The 18,199-nt window shown below is 38.5% G+C and overlaps 1 protein-coding gene across 1 annotated transcript; it reads left to right on the forward strand.

Annotated features, from left to right (window-relative positions):
• Positions 1 to 1,183: 1,183 nt before the first annotated feature.
• Positions 1,184 to 13,249, forward strand: prodhb (proline dehydrogenase (oxidase) 1b). Its single transcript, XM_062417546.1, has 14 exons — positions 1,184 to 1,632; positions 2,640 to 2,848; positions 4,933 to 4,967; positions 5,060 to 5,209; positions 5,503 to 5,567; positions 5,677 to 5,793; positions 5,920 to 5,993; positions 6,639 to 6,720; positions 8,022 to 8,114; positions 8,651 to 8,797; positions 9,601 to 9,776; positions 10,586 to 10,684; positions 10,830 to 10,918; positions 11,984 to 13,249. The coding sequence occupies exons 1-14, from the start codon at positions 1,279 to 1,281 to the stop codon at positions 12,172 to 12,174; spliced, it is 1,881 nt and encodes a 626-aa protein (XP_062273530.1). The 5' UTR covers positions 1,184 to 1,278; the 3' UTR covers positions 12,175 to 13,249.
• The last annotated feature ends 4,950 nt before the right edge of the window (positions 13,250 to 18,199 follow it).

Below are 18,199 nucleotides of genomic sequence, written 5' to 3' on the forward strand. Positions count from 1 at the left end.
TGATTAAAGGTAAAGTCCTACTCATTGTTTCTTATTTGGTTACCACATCAATTCAGCCAATCCTTATATTTTCCTTCAATTTTAGTGCTGTCTAAATTGGTGAGGTATTTTCCTTGTAAGAAAAGTATCTGAAATGTTACTGATTGTGGCATATCAATCAGGGATGTTGTATATGAAGTACATTACAAGTATAAGAACATAGTTTTACTCAAGTGTGCCAGCAAAATCAAGCTCCTGTTAAGCGATGTCTCATGTCGTCATTGATACAGTGTTGTTTTGATTATGCATGTTCTGTTTGGTAAAGTGGTTTGACAGTTAAACTGCAGGTGATGCAAAATAATATTCCATTTATTAAATGCATCCCCTCAAAACTCAATTAAAATAACTGAATAGAAAAAGAGATGAATGCACTGGAGCCTAGTTGTCCCACGTTAGTCAATGTCCCACATTACCCTAATCCACCCTATGCACTTCAATACTTGTGCTCTCAGATAACAATGGTTCATATTCAGCATAACTAGAATACCAGGGCCAGTGTGCATTCTTGTAAAGTACCTTGAGTGAATATTAAGCCATTTCAGGATTGTATTATTCATTTTTTGACGTTGATTGTGGTTCTTTATATTTTATTTTTCCTTTCTTTCTGTCTTGAACATGCAATCCTTTGCATTTTTTGTTTTTTATGTGTTGTATGTGTCTGTTTAATACAAAAGGAGGAAACAAAACAAGACAAAAAAGAAGAGTGACTATAGACTAATAGAAGTAAAACAATAAAACTATACACAAATACGCCCTTAAAAACAGAGATTGAAATAAACATATCCAATATGATAAAATATGATCTAGCTAAGTAGTTCAAATGTTTTAAGTAGCTTTACAGAAAGTCCACCTGGTTTCTTTCCACCTCTAATAATAGCCTGTCCTACAAGCCTTTACACGCTTTTAGCCTGAGGGCGGTCTCACCTGTGACTGACAGAGAAATGTCCGTCACTACATGACCGCACTGCTCCTTTAAAAGTTTATGAAACTGAAACTGGGTTAAAACACGACTCAAGACTGCATGTGCACTTGTGTGGGGCGTATAATGTGGGGTGGGGGGAGAGAAAAAAAAAAGTTTGGTATAATGAGAAACAAATGCGTCACAGGTAATGCGTCAACCAAGTGATGCTAATGGGACTATTTGGCTTGCTATGTGTTTACACTGTTGCGGGCGCAGCTAGTACCGACATATGGTCTGCTTAACTTCACCTCTCCGCTGATATCTACACCCCTAGGCTAATGTTTTATGTCAAAACAGTGCCAACCCTGACACGGGCAGGGACGGATATTACCTTTAAACCTTTACTATGTAGCAGAAGACTCCGGTCCACTGTCACCTCCACCTCGGCGACCCAGAGGAAGCAGCAGGAGGACGACAGCACCGGTCAACATGACTCGACACAGTCGGAGAGTCCCGGACAGCCCGGTGCAGGAGGGAGATGCAGCAGCAGCAGCAGCACCGCTAATGAGATCACCGTAGACTTTGACCAAAGCCAGGAGGCTTATAAGAGCAAAGACTCATTAGAGCTGCTGAGAAGTTTGGTGGTTTTTAAACTCTGCTCCTATGACTTCCTGGTTGATAAGAATCAAGAGGTAAAGATGTGTTAACCATCACCAAACCATAGTCTGTTTGTTACTGTGACTTTATAATGATACTGCAGGCTATTAAAGGTCAGCACAATTGTTTGACATTTTCACATGGTGGAGAAAAGGGGTTGTTAACACTATGAAGCGGAAAAAAATCAAGTATGCACAAGATAAGGGAGTTTAGAGACAATATCATTCATCACATAGCAGAGTGCACATTTAAACAACATGTTTTAATACTGACCGCTTATTGATTACACTGTGTTGCTTTAACATGAAAGGTCTCACCTTGTGTTCAGTACAAACATCAGTCAGTTATATGTCAACCCGTAGGCCTAACTGTTTGTGCCTCAGGCTCACGTGTAAAACTCATCTCTCAAATTACAACCAGTTATCCAAGCATGTAAGTTGACCTCTCTGCAGCCTATGGTGCTTCTTCTCAGCTTGATGTCATTCCAGTTTTTACTGTAGTGTAATATCAATACATAGCATATTAACTGATTGGCCACAACAAGACACACTTTGCAGTCATGGACATACTGTATATCCTTTTGCAGCCCATGTTGTGGTGCATGGGGAGAGAGTGTTTGAATAGACTGAAGTTGCAACTGACACGTTTTATGTCATGTAACAAATTAAATAAATGTGAAGCCTGTAGCTACAACGAATGTGAAGTAGTGAGCTAATCTGACATCAGAGTGGTTTTAAATTGAGTTGCAACATGTTGTCCTCTGTAATTGACATGCCCTATGTAGTTTCTAGCTTGGGGGTAACTACAAGGTTTGAATTTCTTTTGCTCATGAAAGAGCAACTTGCTGCTGCAGTTTTTTCTGTCTGTCAGGTAAAACCTGTTGCCTTAAAACATGCCTAGACATAAGCTGTTGTTTATGGGACATCGTGGTTCACATAATCTCAGCAAAATGACCTATTTTGGAATTGATTTAAATGGTTAATAAAAAGTTACAGATACCTGACAATACTGGTTGTAATGTCTAATCTCTCTTTCTGTTCAGATAATGGATCTCGGTAAGACGATCCTGGGCCAGAGAGGCTTCAATCAGTTCATGAAGATGACATTTTATGGCCAGTTTGTGGCTGGTGAGGACCATCGGGCCATCAGGCCGCTGATCCAGAAGAATCAGGCCTTTGGCGTTGGCTCTGTCCTGGACTACAGTGTTGAGGAAGATATCAGTCAAGAGGAGGCTGAGCAGAAAGAAAAGGAGTACAAAAGTTGCAGTATTACCATACATTTCAGTAGATAGTCTGTGTTGTCAGTGTTTCATGTGAAATGTTGAACAATTAACATCAAAGTAAGAGGAGTCATGGGATTACTTACTGAGAAAAAACTAACATCGAGTTGCAAATACTGTTTCCTCACTGTAAATTGAACCCTACACCCTAAAGTATTTTCCTCTTTTTTGATGCCAGTCGTTTGAGGTTTATTTTTATTCCAACCAGGAAGTAAGCACGCTCTACAACATGATTTGCTGGCTCTGATATGGCCCCCTGCTCTGGATTGGCTGTCGGGAAATAATTTCACACTTGTTAGGAATCCTGTCACATGAGGAGCACAAGACTGATATGTACTGATGTAAACTTGGATGACAGTATAAACCTTATGCAAGCAGTCTCTCTGTACAGCAGGGGCAGCAATGATACTTAATTTGGGAATTCAGGCATTATGATTAATTAGGATGTCTCGTCTTCCAAAATAAAAACCGGGACATTTAGGATTTGGTTCATAGTCACATCAGTGAATAAGATCGCTAAAGTGACAATTTTATATGCCTATTTCATTCATGTGGACAAGGCAAATGCACTTGTCAGATTTACTTACCATGAGCATAATGCTCAGCCAAAAAAGACTGACCTTTATTATCTCAAACAACATCTCTACTTTTATAAAGGTCAGGTGTAGAGAATAGACAAGGCTCTTAGGCAGTATATTTAAGTATCCAGTGTTTACGTTTGTTGACACAGACTGACAGCTGACGGCAATGTCAACTTGCGCCAGACTGGACGTCCTATGTTTTTTGTTTTTTTCCCCCTGTGTTATCACATATCCTGTGAAATTATAAAGCTCCCAGGCAAGCCTTTTGTTATGACTTTTTCGACCCCTCTTGTAAGTTTTTCATACCATATCACTGGTAACAAGATATCACTTCACAGCTTTGATATACTGTGTCTAGAGGATGCCTGCCTGGAAACATCAAACACGGTATCAAATCTCAGCCTAGAAAGCTTTTGTTTGGCGAACATACACCTTAAAACCTAAGGCAGGAGGACAAGGCACATTAAGCCAGCTTGATCTCAGACAGCAGTGTTTGACAGGCACTCCAATGATCTGTCAAGATAGCAACAGGAACATTAGTCTGTTCCAGAAAGAGATATAAGGTGCAGAGGAGAGTCCTGGCTTGATGTTGAGAGCATGATACTTACTGTGCCAGGATTGAGATGCGTAGGCCATCTTAACTAAAACTATAATCCCCGATGTTACAGTTAGGATTTGACTAACGCAGGCTTTTGAAGGCTACTACTGACATTTTTGGAACAAAGCTGCCAATAACCAATATTTTGTTCCAGTTGTCAAATTCAATTAAATCTTTTGATGCTAGAAGATTGACTATAATCAGTGTTTCAAAGTGTAACACAGAAAACATCTTGAATAGAATTTAAGGTACACTTAATCCCTCCTCTGTCTTTCCCAGCTATTCAATGCTGCAGAAAAGATTTTGATTAGTTTGGATTTTTTGGTTGAAAAATGAAAGTACATAAAACAATATAAGTGGACTCAGTAACTAAATAATGTGTGTTCAGGCCAATACAATTTCAGATGATGTCAAATGGATTGCATTGGAGTCACATCCAGATTTCTACAATACATTCAGTCATTGAGCATTACACATGCCAAATGGCCTGCAATGTGATAATAAAAGAACTCCTAGTTGCCTGCATTTGAATCCCACTGACGTCCCTCATGTCCAGTCATCTGTTTGCTGCTCAGTGCCCTATGATGAGGGGGGAATAGGTCAAGTGTGGTGTGATGCTACAACTGCCCTTACCAGAGGGTCAGCAGGCTGTCAGTGGGACAATTCAGCATATATAGGCTCACTAAACACAAGGTCAGCTTCTGGCATGCCACAGCAATAAGGCCAACATTTTCAGTGTTGTTCTAGTTCTAGTTCTTAAATTTGACTTAAAAATGCAAGACATTTGCTGAAATTCACATGCAACTTTCATGTCTAATGTTGTTCAAATACAGGTCAAATTAACTTATTTTATCACTTTGTGTTCCTTCTAATTTAGCTCATGCGTATCCAGTGCAGAGAAAGATAGCATAGGTAAGCTCTTTTTTTGTTTTGTTCTCATTTGTGGGCACATTCTATGATGTAATTAGAGGTAATAGGGATGCAAATTTGTTTTCTCCCCTCAGGCAAGGACCACATAGAGCAAAGATTTCAAGCACACGAGCAGTTTGGTGACCAACGTGGGGGGGTAACGGGAGCCCGCACGTATTTATATGCAGACGAGGCCAAATGTGACCAGCACATGGAAACCTTTATTAAATGTATCAAAGCGTCGGGTAAGTAAACAATAGTGAAACGATATGACTAACACATGTTGTCTGTTTTGGCACTTTGTGTTAAAGTTAAAGTGTCTGCTTGTTCTAAATGTAGCTTGTCCATAGTCATTTTTGGTATTTTCTACCAAATATTGCAAATATTGTCATCCCTCAACCCGTGGATATTTGGTTCAGTTATGTTATTCACTCCATGTATTACATGCAGCACAGTCTTACAGCATGCATCACCTATAATATTAATATCTCAGTCTTAACATCATTTGATGTATTTCAAAACTGCGTCTTACCTCTAGGTGGGAGTTCAATGGACGGTTTTTCTGCCATCAAAATGACTGCTCTAGGACGACCTCAGTTTCTGGTAGGCACTAAAGCGTGATTAAGAGGTCAATGCATCAGTTTAGCTGACACTCTAGCAACAGAGATGAGGTGGGCTGACATGTTACGTGTTTTTTTTCTTTTCTTCAAAGCTCCAGTTCTCAGAGGTCCTGGTGAAATGGAAGCGATTTTTCGACTTCCTGTCATCACACCAGGGGAAAGATGGTATGGAGGCCTTAGAGCAGAAGCTGGACCTCAAACAACTGCAGGTAGAGTTTTTCTTTTTCGGTTGACCTGGTGATGTCTATGACACACACGGTGTAGGGATGTTGCTACAGATATTTATACTGTATGTGAAATGCAGTACTTTGGATTTTTATACTGTATCCATCTAGGAATTCTTGACCAAACTGGGTGCAAAAGGTGGCTACTATGGCTGGTTTACTGGAAGAGAAGAGGAATCATCAGGGTAAGCATGAACACAGAATACCAAAATAGACCAGCAATATCTATGGAAAATTATAATTATGCTCAAAGCAATATAAGAAAATGTGTTCCCTGAAAAAAGTATGATGAACAAATAGTATCCTAAGGGATTTGCAGTGGTAACATTTGATAAACTTCAGTATCACGAAATCACACACAATTCACATTGCATTATAAATAAACATGTTTATCATCATATTTCTTTCCTGAAATATATATTTTCTGTTCACAAGTTGCAGTCATAGTTCACAGTACTTTACATGTACAGTTTTGCCATTTAAAGACAAATTGTTTGCTTAAGAGATCTGCTTGTCAAGAATGTAATTGCTGAAAAAATATTTGCAGAAGTCAGGTTTTGCTGCATAATATTACAAGGATGAAAACAGGCTTCTCCTTTTCACTTTCACAAGTTTAAGTCACACTAATGAGAAAAAGTTTTAATATTTAAACTGTCATCATAACAACTTGCAAACATACTATTTTCTCTCACATAATAATCACAGGTCTAAAATGATTCCCAGTTCATCTTTGAGAATATTTGTAGCCAGTAGGTGGCTAAGCTATGAAATGCATCCAAAAATAGTTTTTCTGGTTCCTCTTGATATCTTGCAATCCTCTGCCTCGACAGAACTATTGACATGCTCGACTGGAACAGCCTTATAGATGACAGAACAAAGATTTCGGACCTGCTTGTTGTTCCAAACGTAGAGGTCAGTGAAAAAAACCCTGATGAAATTACTTTCAAATGTTTCCAACAGAGCATCTCAGTATCTTTATAGATGCCCTCCAAGTATATTTTAAGACATTTAAAAATGTTCTGCTGGTGCAATAAATTTGTCTGATGAGGTTTTCCACAAGAAGTTCAATGACCTAAATAAAATTACATCTCCTCCTTCTCCCTCATTGGAAAATCCACAATCTTTGAATATGCAAACATTGTTCATTCCAAAGTAGTTTCAATGCTGCAAAATCATGTTTGTATGTATACGCCTTAAACTGACATTTATGGTATGTACAAAGAAACTTTCCCCCTTCAGCAAAATAATGTGAAAACAGCTTTCTAGTGACAAACTGCATTTAAGTGACATAACAACAAACAAAACACACTTATGAGTGGATGGTAACTTTAGATATAATTCAAATATAATTCAAACATAGTGAAACAATAGCTAAATTGGTATTTGTTATTCCAAATTTTGCATCAGTGTCATCTGCCTTCAGCCAGAATGTAGGAAAGCTAAATCATTTATTACCAAGAATGATTGTAATGATTTTCTATAACCTAGAAGATATGATATGATAAGATAAGCAACCATGTAATGTGAAAATCCAAGTGTATTTAGGATTAATTCCACACAAACAAACACCAGACAAGCTCTTTCTTGTATAAATAAGCTTTTGACACTTCCCAAACAAAAACTAATTTAAGGGAAATCTGAAAGTAATTAAAATTAAAAGTTGAATAAAAACTGTTGTCAAATATACTGTTATGTAAAACACTTCACTAATTGGTTCCTCTAATGTCAAGTAACAGTTGTGAAAATTTAGAGTTTTGTCCAAACACTTGAAAAGTTTTATTCTATTGTTATTAATTATTATTAAGTATTAATTAATACGTTCTTTTGCTGTAACAGCAATTTGAAATTCACACGGTCAGAGTTGCACCAATTACAGCTTTTTTTTAAAATTTATTTTGTGTTTTTTATCATCTTCTGATTATTTTGGTGTTATGCCCAACTTTGAGTAAATGTGTAAGTAAAATATCTCCATTTTAGAGCTGTGTTAGCTCAAATTTCAGGTGTGAATGCTTGTTGCTGGGTTAAGAAAAGGCCTGAGTTAACTACATGTGTACAGATAAAGTGGGCAAGTTAGCATGGACATACTGTACCATATCTGTTGTCCTTGAACAAAAGACAGCTGGCAGATGGATGAAGTAAGAAGCACTAATAGGTGTCATGCTGTGTGATATTGAGCATCTCATTGTGAACAATCTCCTGGGTTGTTTGCCCAGCTAGGTGAGCTAGAGCCTCTACTGGGGATGTTCACTGCAGAGGAGGAGAGACAAATGGAGAGGATTTTTCAGCGCATGGATGTCTTAGCAAAGGTAATATTGCATACATTTAAGAGACTGATTACTGTACACAGACTTACACACATTAAGTTGCAAATACATGATACAAATGCAGGAGGGAGCACTTAACTAATTGTGTTTAGGGTATCATTGTGGTACAGTAGTGATAATTAAATTTTTTCTTGGTTGCCATGACATTTTTGTTTAGCATCTTGCAATGTGTCTTGTTTTGTCTTGCTTTTATATAGTACACTAATATGAATGCATATTTTATTTGTCAGTACTAATAATGTGTAGCTATTGTCTAAAAGCCATATTATACAGTAGAGCCATGTTTAATTTGACCATGGCTACTGCAGTGCTGCTAAACCCTGTAACAATGAGCACAATAATGAACCTCTGGTATTCTTTGTATAGTATAATAAAAGAGTCCGAAGTCACAATATGTGTATACAGAAACTAAGAAAGAAAGTTTTATTAATTCAACTATAACACATATTTTAAATTAAGCTATAGCATAATAAACACTGCTTATTATAACAAACAAATTGTTTTTTTTTGTATCCAAGCATGCCATAGAGAATGGCGTTCGCTTGATGGTGGATGCAGAGCAAACCTACTTTCAGCCAGCTATCAGCAGACTGACAGTGGAGATGCAGAGGATCTACAACAAAGACAAACCTGTCATCTTCAACACCTACCAGTGCTACCTCAAGGTCAGAACACAACAGGCAAAAAAACATGTTTCAGATGTGTTAATAATGAACATGCACACAATGCATACAGATTGTTGCCATGAAGTGTAAACAAACCGCTGTGAGGCTGCGGAGTTGAGATTGAAACAGAGACAGGGCCAAGAATAGGATAATGTTGGTGGGAAATTGGGGAACTTTATTTTTATTTTTTCTTATACACCATTTCAAATTAGACTTTTAGGTCCCGAAAGAGTTAAATGCTGCTGACATTAATCAGACATTCATTTGTTTAACATCTCTTTTATAACTTAATTGTCATACAGTGGCCTGAGACTAACCAAATAATCACCTAAAACATACAGTTTGGAGAAATAAAAATAACATATACCATGTGTTGGATAGATTGGATTGGATAGAAAGATTATTGTTGGATCCAATTAGTTGCAGTGCATAATAATACACCACAGCTTTGCTCAGACATTTAGAAAGTGTTGATTTTTCTTTTCCTATGAGGACGACTGTCATTTATGAGAAAACACAGCCATTGATTTTTCTTGCAGGCAGCTGTGGTGTCTGGTTGGTGAATGATGTTATGTGTTCAAGGCCAGGTTAGGTAGATTAGACAATAGACTAGACACAGCATAAAAGAGTAGAAATTATATTGTATTGTTTAGTGTAGTTCGATCTTGATGAAAATTAAAATGTTTTGCTCTGCACAGCTCAATATATAAAATGATTGCATCTAAAATTGTATCTAAACTTGATTCTAGCTGCTTTTTTTTTTACTTGCTAATGAGTCAATCATCTCCCTTTTTGTTCTACAGGAGGCCTATGACAATGTAACTATGGATGTAGAATTGTCTAGACGTGAAGGTTGGCACTTTGCTGCCAAGTTGGTGCGTGGGGCCTACATGTATCAGGAGCGAGAGAGGGCCAAAGAGATTGGTTATGAGGACCCTATTAACCCTGACTACGAGTCTACTAATTGGATGTACCACAGGTGAGGGCTAACAGCTGTTTATCTCTGTCCAAATTTGCACCAGCTTTTTCAGGCAAGCCTCCCTTACATTCACACTGAAAAGCTGTCCACTATTACTGTAGTCCAATGCAACCAAACAGCAAACAGTTTAGAGTTATGCGCCTTGCCAAAAGCTACCTCGTGGCAACCGTCTACCCACAAGCTCATGGAAATGGACAGCACAGGCATTTAATCTTTAGAGAAATCCCTCATTGTATCTGAGTTTAAGATCTTGTGTCAGCAAGTTTCCACCACATTGAGTTGTGCTTGTGCAAGGTACAAAACCATCCAGCTCCAGGGGTGCTGTGTCGAACCAGTTCTCTGACGTTCCCAGATAAAGGCAAGCTGAAAGAAATCAACCTGTGGAGATGTTTTGAACAAACTAGAGTAAAGGCCACCCTCCTCTAGCAATTGATTATATTTTTGAGGTAAACAGCAACACAGAAAATTAACATCTGGATGATAGGCAACAGTGCAGTAAAAGGTGGGATTCAAAAATATGCAAATGCGTATCAATTCATTGAGCAACAGTATCAGGAAAGCACAGTGCAGAGGACCTCCCATGTTTTACTTTTAGGCTGTGTAAATATGATCTTGTGCCACACTATAAATATTTTATGCTAATGAGAAAGATGAGTTGGATGAGTTATAATACAATGTAACCCACAATATGCATACAATATATACAATGATATATAATTTAAGACTTTATATTAAATTGTTAAGAGAAAAATAATTATAATGGTTATTGTCTCACTTTGCATTCCCTTCCTTTTGTGTGTTTGTGTAAGGTGTCTGGACTATGTGCTGGATGAGATTGCGCTCAAAAGAAATGCTAATGTTATGGTGGCTTCCCATAATGAGGACACGGTGAAACACACCTTGAGGAGGTACAGTTTAAATTGTTTTATTACACACCGTTAAAAAAAACACAATTAGGCTTGATTTCATACTGTATGCACATTTGCATCTATATGAATATAGTTGTGTTTTCATCTCTCTCCTTCTCTCTTTCTCTCTCTCTTTCTCATTCAGAATGAATGAGCTGGGTCTCTTGCCCAGAGAGAACAAGGTGTTCTTTGGTCAGCTACTGGGTATGTGTGATCAGATCAGCTTCCCACTGGGTGAGAAAAACACACTCTGGCACTCTCTTACACCTAACCATACAGTCACTAGGTACTGATCTTTCCCACCTTACATAATGTTGACAGTTAAAGCCAAGCCTCTGCAGGATCAGTGATGGCTGTCTTACCCTATAGCTCTCAGCTGTGTCCCTTAAGACCTTCGAGCTAGGCACATGTACTCCATGCAGACCCAAAGGACTGCACAGAGTGCATATGTAGCAGTCAGTCTGTGGTCCATTATGTGACATACAGTATGAAAACAGAACACATGAACACACCTCAGTATTGACAAGCTGTCTTAATGAAGTACTGCTGCCGGCTCTTACCACTTTGTTTGTCAGTCAAAGACAGACACAGCAGTGTCAGCCAGTTGTCTGTCAATGTGAGGCTCAAGTTGAAACGGCCTTGACCGGCATTGATGTAAACAGACACCCATTTGTTCTCTGTTCTCCTGAGGGATAGAGCAGCCAGTGCTGTGTCTTTGAATCCTGAAACAATAAAGCGATTCTTTTGTGAAATACAAACATTGGAGTTGAAATCTTTGCTATTTGTCCATCATTATTTTTGAAGCCACCATATTATTTGATTTGGATGATTTTGTTGTTTTTTTCTGCTCAGGATGTTGTTTTCATGACTTTAAAAACAAATTGAAAGTATTGTGGATTTACTAAAAGGGCAAGTATTTTATGTTAGCCAAGGCAAAAAAAAGGCTTACTAGGAGACAACAGTATAACCTCAAATTCAATGCAGCAAACTGAGGATGTCTGTGCACCCTGCAAACTTACCTGATTACAGTAACTTTAATTGTTCAGTGAAGGAAGCCAATCACGATGACAATTTGTTCAAAATAGGCTGTAAAAAAAAAAGATGCTACAGATGCCAAAGTAATTTTAACTACCTCAGTAACAATATATTGAAGTGGCATTCATCATATTTGTACACAAATTGAAGAACATTCTAATTGATCAAATTTGTCTACATCTATCATCTTTATCCATGTCATGTCATGCTACAAAGCCCATTTTTCCTTTTGTTTGTCTCCCATCCCACCCAATCCAATCCCAGGTCAGGCAGGCTTCCCGGTCTATAAGTACGTCCCCTATGGCCCAGTGAATGAGGTGATGCCCTACCTGTCTCGGAGAGCCCAGGAGAACCGAGGCTTCATGAAGGGTGCCGTAAAGGAGAGGGATCTGCTGTGGAAAGAGCTGAAACGCAGGCTTGCCTCCGGGGAGCTTCTCTACAGACCGATGTACTGAAATCACTGAAGAAGAGACAGAGAAGAGAGTGTGTCAACATGTCGACTTTTCTTTTTCTTTTTTTTTATATATATCTTCTCTGGTTGACGGTTGCTGCTGTGGCTGTCTGTTCTATTTCAGCCTCTGTTCAGGCTCTCTCTGGATATACATCTCCTGTTCTACCCTGTCCTGGAGTTTTCTTGTTGATGGACTGTTCTGCATGTCACTCTCTTCCTCTGTCTTTTTTTTTCTTTTCTCTGTTCCACCATTGTTTTTTTTCCACTGCTTGCTACCGTTCTGTTCCTCGTCGATGTCACCCACCTTCACCCATGTCCTTTCTTATGTGCTATGCTCATGTTCTCTCTATTTCTTTATCCGCCTCTGCGTCCATAAGCATTCCTCATTTTGTCTTCCCGTTGTCTACAGAGCTCTAGTATCCATCAAGTGGGCATCTTTACTGTTCCAAAAGGACTCCCTAAAATGTCAACGAGACCAGGGCGGGCGTTTCTTTTTATCACCCTATTTATCTTGGAAGGGGACAACAATAATAAAAATAACAGGCTTGATTTAAATGGTAGTAAAGGAAACATCAATATTCTCCTATATTATGTTTTTCTTTACTCATGGACAGTCACACAGTACCCCAAGGAGGCTTCTCTATATATTTGTGTGCTGTGTTTGAGGTTGTATTGCTGGTTTAAAAATGATGCCTGTTTATGAATCAGTGAGAAAGTATAAAAAAGCTCTTCACAGCACATCCCTCTTCTTGTAAGAGTGGAATGCTTTTTTGTTATTGTATTTACTGAAGGAAGCTATATTCTTGGTCACTGAGGTGTTACATGTGAACACACAATGTTCAGTATTCAGTGGGTGAATCTCCTTTTAATACAGACACCTGCAAGCCTGGCAGGTTGTTTTTTTCTTGACATGAGATAACATACAAGGGAATAATAGGTTAGAGGGATTCTTTTTGGTTTTATTATATTTTGATGGAGTTAAGCTATACCTTCTTTGACAATGTAAATATGTTTGAAGCAGGTGATTCCATTTGTAGGACCTTTTAAAAATGCTCAATAAATAAATATGTACAAAGTTTACATCAAAATGTTGACTGAAATTCAATTCAAATTGCTGTGAGCTGTTTGCACAGGTTGGGTTGTTTGGGTTTTTTTAATATATATTCCACTTGGTTATTGACACACAATTTGCACTTGAATCAGAGGGTAACCAAGCTTCATGATAATTATGGCCTTGTCATTTTATGAGAGCAGTCAGTGCTCTGTAGACCATCATTTAATTACCCATGATGCTATGCTCAATACAGATCACAGAAATTGGATGCATTAATCATTACTCAGAAGAAACTTTAGTGGCTGTTAAGTTTTACTGAGGCAAAGCACCACAGAGCTGTCACTGCTGCTGTATTCTATCGGTTTAATTAAGAATCAAGTCCACTTTTGATGTAAGATGTGCCTTTGGGTATACATTTGCCAACAAGGGCGCTGGAGTTTTCCTGGTTAGCTTCAGTTGCAAAGATAATTTAGAGGACACACATTCCAGTTACACAGTGTGAAATATTCTACATGAGGTTCGAGTCAGTCAAAACCAGCATGGGCTCAGCACAGTCTTTGAGACTTAGCAACACCGACATTATAGCATAAAGGCATGTAATGGGGGCAGCCGGAGCTAATTTACTTTACGTAATGATGTTGACATTGTGTTACGCAAGACATGAAGGACGGCATATGTAACAGATTTCGTCGGGCTCTTCTGCCATTGGTTCCACATGATTTGATGTCTTAGATTGTTTGTTCGACTGTGCCCTTGGCTTTGTGGTCTCGGTGGGACTGCTCGGCCGTCCGGTGCATTTCAAAGCACAGCTACATATGGTGTGACAGGCCTTGATGTGAAAATATATTGAGCATTGTTCTTCAGGTTTGGATAGTTGAAAATATGTTGTTTTTCTGTCACACAATGGATGGATTGGCTCGCTGCTTGCATTCAAGCAGCCACTTAATCTCTAATCAGAGTTGGTGTGTGAATAGATGAACTGTCAGTAAGGAGAACGGTGGCTTTGAGTCGCCCAGGAGTGCCGTGCATTTTTATCTTTTGACAGCAAACTGAACGATTGCTGGCTCCCCATGCTTAAAACTGAAACTAGGTCCAAGCATATTCAGTTCTATCCACTGTAATGAGCAGATGTTAAAACTTTTATTTCACTCCAGTGAGGCTGACAAAGGTTACTGAAATAATTTCACAATAAAGAGCAGAAGGCGGATTTGATCATGTGAAAGTGTAAAGGGAGTTGTTCTCTGTCACAATAATTGCTATTACATTTTCCTTTTTATTTGGAAACATACATGAATAACAGTGTACTCCTACGTACGACTGTGGCAACGCTAGAACTACTCACTAACCTCCTGACTGAACTTTGGTCACTCTTTTGCTTCAACCACAAAAGGAAAATCCAGTTTAGCTGCCTTTTCAGCTCCCATCAGTTACAAGGACTATTCTGCATGGCAATTTGAATTTTACAATCATTTCTGCTCCTTTGTACAAATATAACTCGAACACAGTAGAGAAACCGAGGAAATGCTAAAAGGAGGCCTTAAACAATACACAGTAGACTGTATTTCCTGACATTGCAACATAATCTCTACATCATTTCTACATGACCAGACAGAATGACAAGCACAGTATAACTCGGTAAATTGGCATCAGTGAAAATGCTGCAAGACATGTTGTCAATATTTTATAACATCAGAGACTAACTTGGCTCAAATGTCTAACAAGGAGAAAGGGTTGTTAACTTTCTGCAGGACACTGACATTTCCCCAGTAAAATAATTGGCAACACATTACAATAAGATAACAAAAAACAGGTTGTGACTGAGGAACATAGAAACTAAGTGATAATTAATGAGTAGCCCACATAGTATCTATAATTAGGATAGAATATTAAATATTATCCTATAGTCTATATAAAAGCAATAATATATTACATAAAAAACTGCAGTATACTAATCAAATAATGTTGTGGCAGAAATCAAATTTAAAACTTGTCAGCAGCTAAATTAAAATGCATACGTAATGTAGTACATTGTTAATCAAGCAGGAACTCTCTGACTCTATTAAAACTTACATTTATATTTTTCTCATGTAGACGTGTTTGCTTTCTCTTCTGTTCTGTGTGTGAAGAAGGAGATGTGGTCCAAATCAGCCACTCTGTCCTGAAACTTGTAATTATTTTGCACCAGAAGAATGTGACTTGACAAAGGATTAGCTGTTTTATCAGTTGTTTTTTTTCAAAGATAAAAAGCTGTAAAAACACTTGATCTTTGAAGACTGTATCATATAACACAGTGTATGAATACCACAAGCTTACTGTAATTCAGAAATAAGACAAAGAGGTATGGCTAATGGATGTAGCGATAGATGGATGGTAAAAACATATTACTGCTTCAACTGGGAGCTAATTCTAATTTAGTGTGCACGAAACATCACAGTGGATCTTTTCGAATCAGACCTGCTCCACTACATAATGTGAAACTATACAGTACAGGCTTGCTTCACATCACCACCTGTCCTGTTCAGCCATGTTCACACAGCTGTCATGAGCAATCGCAAGCAAAGTGTTGGACTTGTCCAAACTCCTGAAGTAAATGAGCACGTGTTAACCCTGGTCAACGGTGTGGCAGATCTACAAGTAGCGAGATAGTTGGCTGACCTGACCAAACAGCGCTGTCAAAATGTGCATTATGTCTACACTTTTCCTTTTTGGACTCTGCTTGTCTCAGATGGCATCTTTGTTTACTTTTCCAGTTATTACAGTCACAAACGAAGGGAATCTGTGTTGTTCATCACAGCTATTTAGTGATAAATGTGATGAATCATTGAGCTAAGTTGACCTCCGAGCCTGAACCCATTCCTGTGCTGAAGGAATCCCCCTGGCCACAGTTATTCTCTGATGTGAACCAGAGAGTAAACAAATGACTCATAAACACAACAGATGGGACAGGCGATGACTAATGTCGTCGGTCCAGATAAAGAGGCAGAATGTAGCACAAATTATCAAAAGCTGAGGGAGGGCAGGGGAGAGGGGAGAAATGGAAAGTTTGTGTTTTCTGTCCTCTAGGCTGTCATGTGTGCAGTACGAAAAAACACTTTTATTTCACACACCAGAGCGTCAAATCAGTGTCATCACTGTGCTATCAAACACAAATCACTAAAAATCATCTGCCAAGTCTCACGAGTGGATGTGTTTGGCAGAGCGTTGTCACTTATCACAGGTTTTGTAACAGTGAGTGCTGAAAAAATGCAAATAACATATCACACTCTTCACACATCCGTGGATTTTTTTTTCTTCTTCCAGTCAGTCTTTCATCACTGACTGGTTTGTATTATTAGTAATCTCATTAAGAGGCGAGTAAAGCTGTCCAGTAAGAATTAAAAACACAATGGTCATGACAGCGGCCTCCCAATTCTCTGCATCAAAGTCACCAGTAAAGGTGTATGACAAAAACTAATCTTGTCTAGATTTCTTACAGTCTGCCGTTTCTCCCTAAGCACCCACACCTTTTGTTCTGTGCCAATGAATGGTAGCCATGTATTATAGATCATTAAACCGCTTTCATCTTCTCTCTTTGAGATGCACGCTGTTTTTCCCTTTGAAAGCGATAAGCATGGTGCTGCACGAGTGAACCACGAAACAAAAAGAGGAGGTTTCTGTGTTGAAGGGGAAACTGCTTAGAGATTGCCACCAGTGTGGAAAAGGAGCAGAGCGAGTGATCCGTCACAGCCGCTGGCCAAACAACTTCGTTCCAACACTTTATCCCGAAGACCTATATTTCTCACCTCTGCCCTACACACATGTGCAAGTTCAAATGAAGACCCAAGAAGGCACCCTTGCATAATAACATATGCGCATAAAAATATACAGAAAACACATAGCTTTGCAAGCAAATATCCATGCATAGTCATCCAAATGCACCTGTACCCCCCCCCCCCCCCCCCCCCCCCCCCCCCCCACACACACACACACACACACACACACACACACACACACACACACACACACACACACACTCTCTTCCTCCCATCAGTTCCCATATCTATCAGTCTGGGGTAAGAGATGAATTGGAGCAACTCAATGTTTTGATCATTAGTTTGGACTCATGGAGTGCAGCAGTGGTGAAAAATGAGACTGCTATCTCATGGCCACCTGTTCTTTTAATAAGAAAAAGAACAATTCTTCACTACAGGATGGATTGGCTACCTGATGCAGGGAGAGGAAAACCATGTTGGTATGTGTGCTCTTGGTTGAGTGATTATTTATATGTGCCGACATTCGTATACATATGAAATAAACTCTTCCTGTTTGTGCATACACTGTATGTGAGCAATAGAGCCTATATATAAATAACACATACATCTTATTGGAATTCAAAGATCATATGGGAGATAAGCATGAATATATCAATTGTAGAGTGTGCAAGATGCTATTTCTATACTATGTTTATTTTAGAATTGCCTATTTTTCAGTTACAGCTGAAAAACCATGTTAGCCCCTTGGTAAGCATTTATTTATTATTAAACTGTGTTTATAGCAATGTTCTAACTGAATGATAGCCTTCAATAGTCCTTTTAATTTACTATTAAACCAGAAGTTTTCATGCATAACGTGTTTGCTTAAAAGAGATTCTAGCTATGCTAATGTAGTTTTTAAAATACTGTTAGCTTAAATACAAAAGTAACCGTATTACTAATTGTCTGTTGGTTAATGATAACAGTTGCTATGTTCCAATTTAGGCTTTGGATTTAGGCTAACTCCTGATTATAAAATGGAATCTGTTTATCAAAAACAGGATAGAAATCATTTACCTGCAAAAATGTGTATACAAACAAAACTAGGCCTAAACGTTAGGGCTGTTACAAATCCAATCCAGTCACACACCTGCTAATGACATTTTTATTCACCATAACCCCAATCGTTACCTAGCTTTAAACAAGTATTTTTGGTGACCAAACTTAATCATACCATAGTAATT

This window comes from Scomber scombrus, chromosome 4 (genome assembly GCF_963691925.1).
Source record: "Scomber scombrus chromosome 4, fScoSco1.1, whole genome shotgun sequence".
NCBI classification, from domain to species: Eukaryota; Metazoa; Chordata; class Actinopteri; order Scombriformes; family Scombridae; genus Scomber; species Scomber scombrus.

Excerpts from the sequence above, each read along its gene's own strand:
- prodhb (XM_062417546.1), top strand. The coding sequence starts at position 1,279 with ATGTTTTATGTCAAAACAGTGCCAACCCTGACACGGGCAGGGACGGAT. Across the intron at positions 5,568-5,676 it reads TAGGACGACCTCAGTTTCTG|CTCCAGTTCTCAGAGGTCCT; the intron begins GTAGGCACTAAA and ends TTTTCTTCAAAG. Across the intron at positions 8,798-9,600 it reads CCTACCAGTGCTACCTCAAG|GAGGCCTATGACAATGTAAC; the intron begins GTCAGAACACAA and ends TTTGTTCTACAG.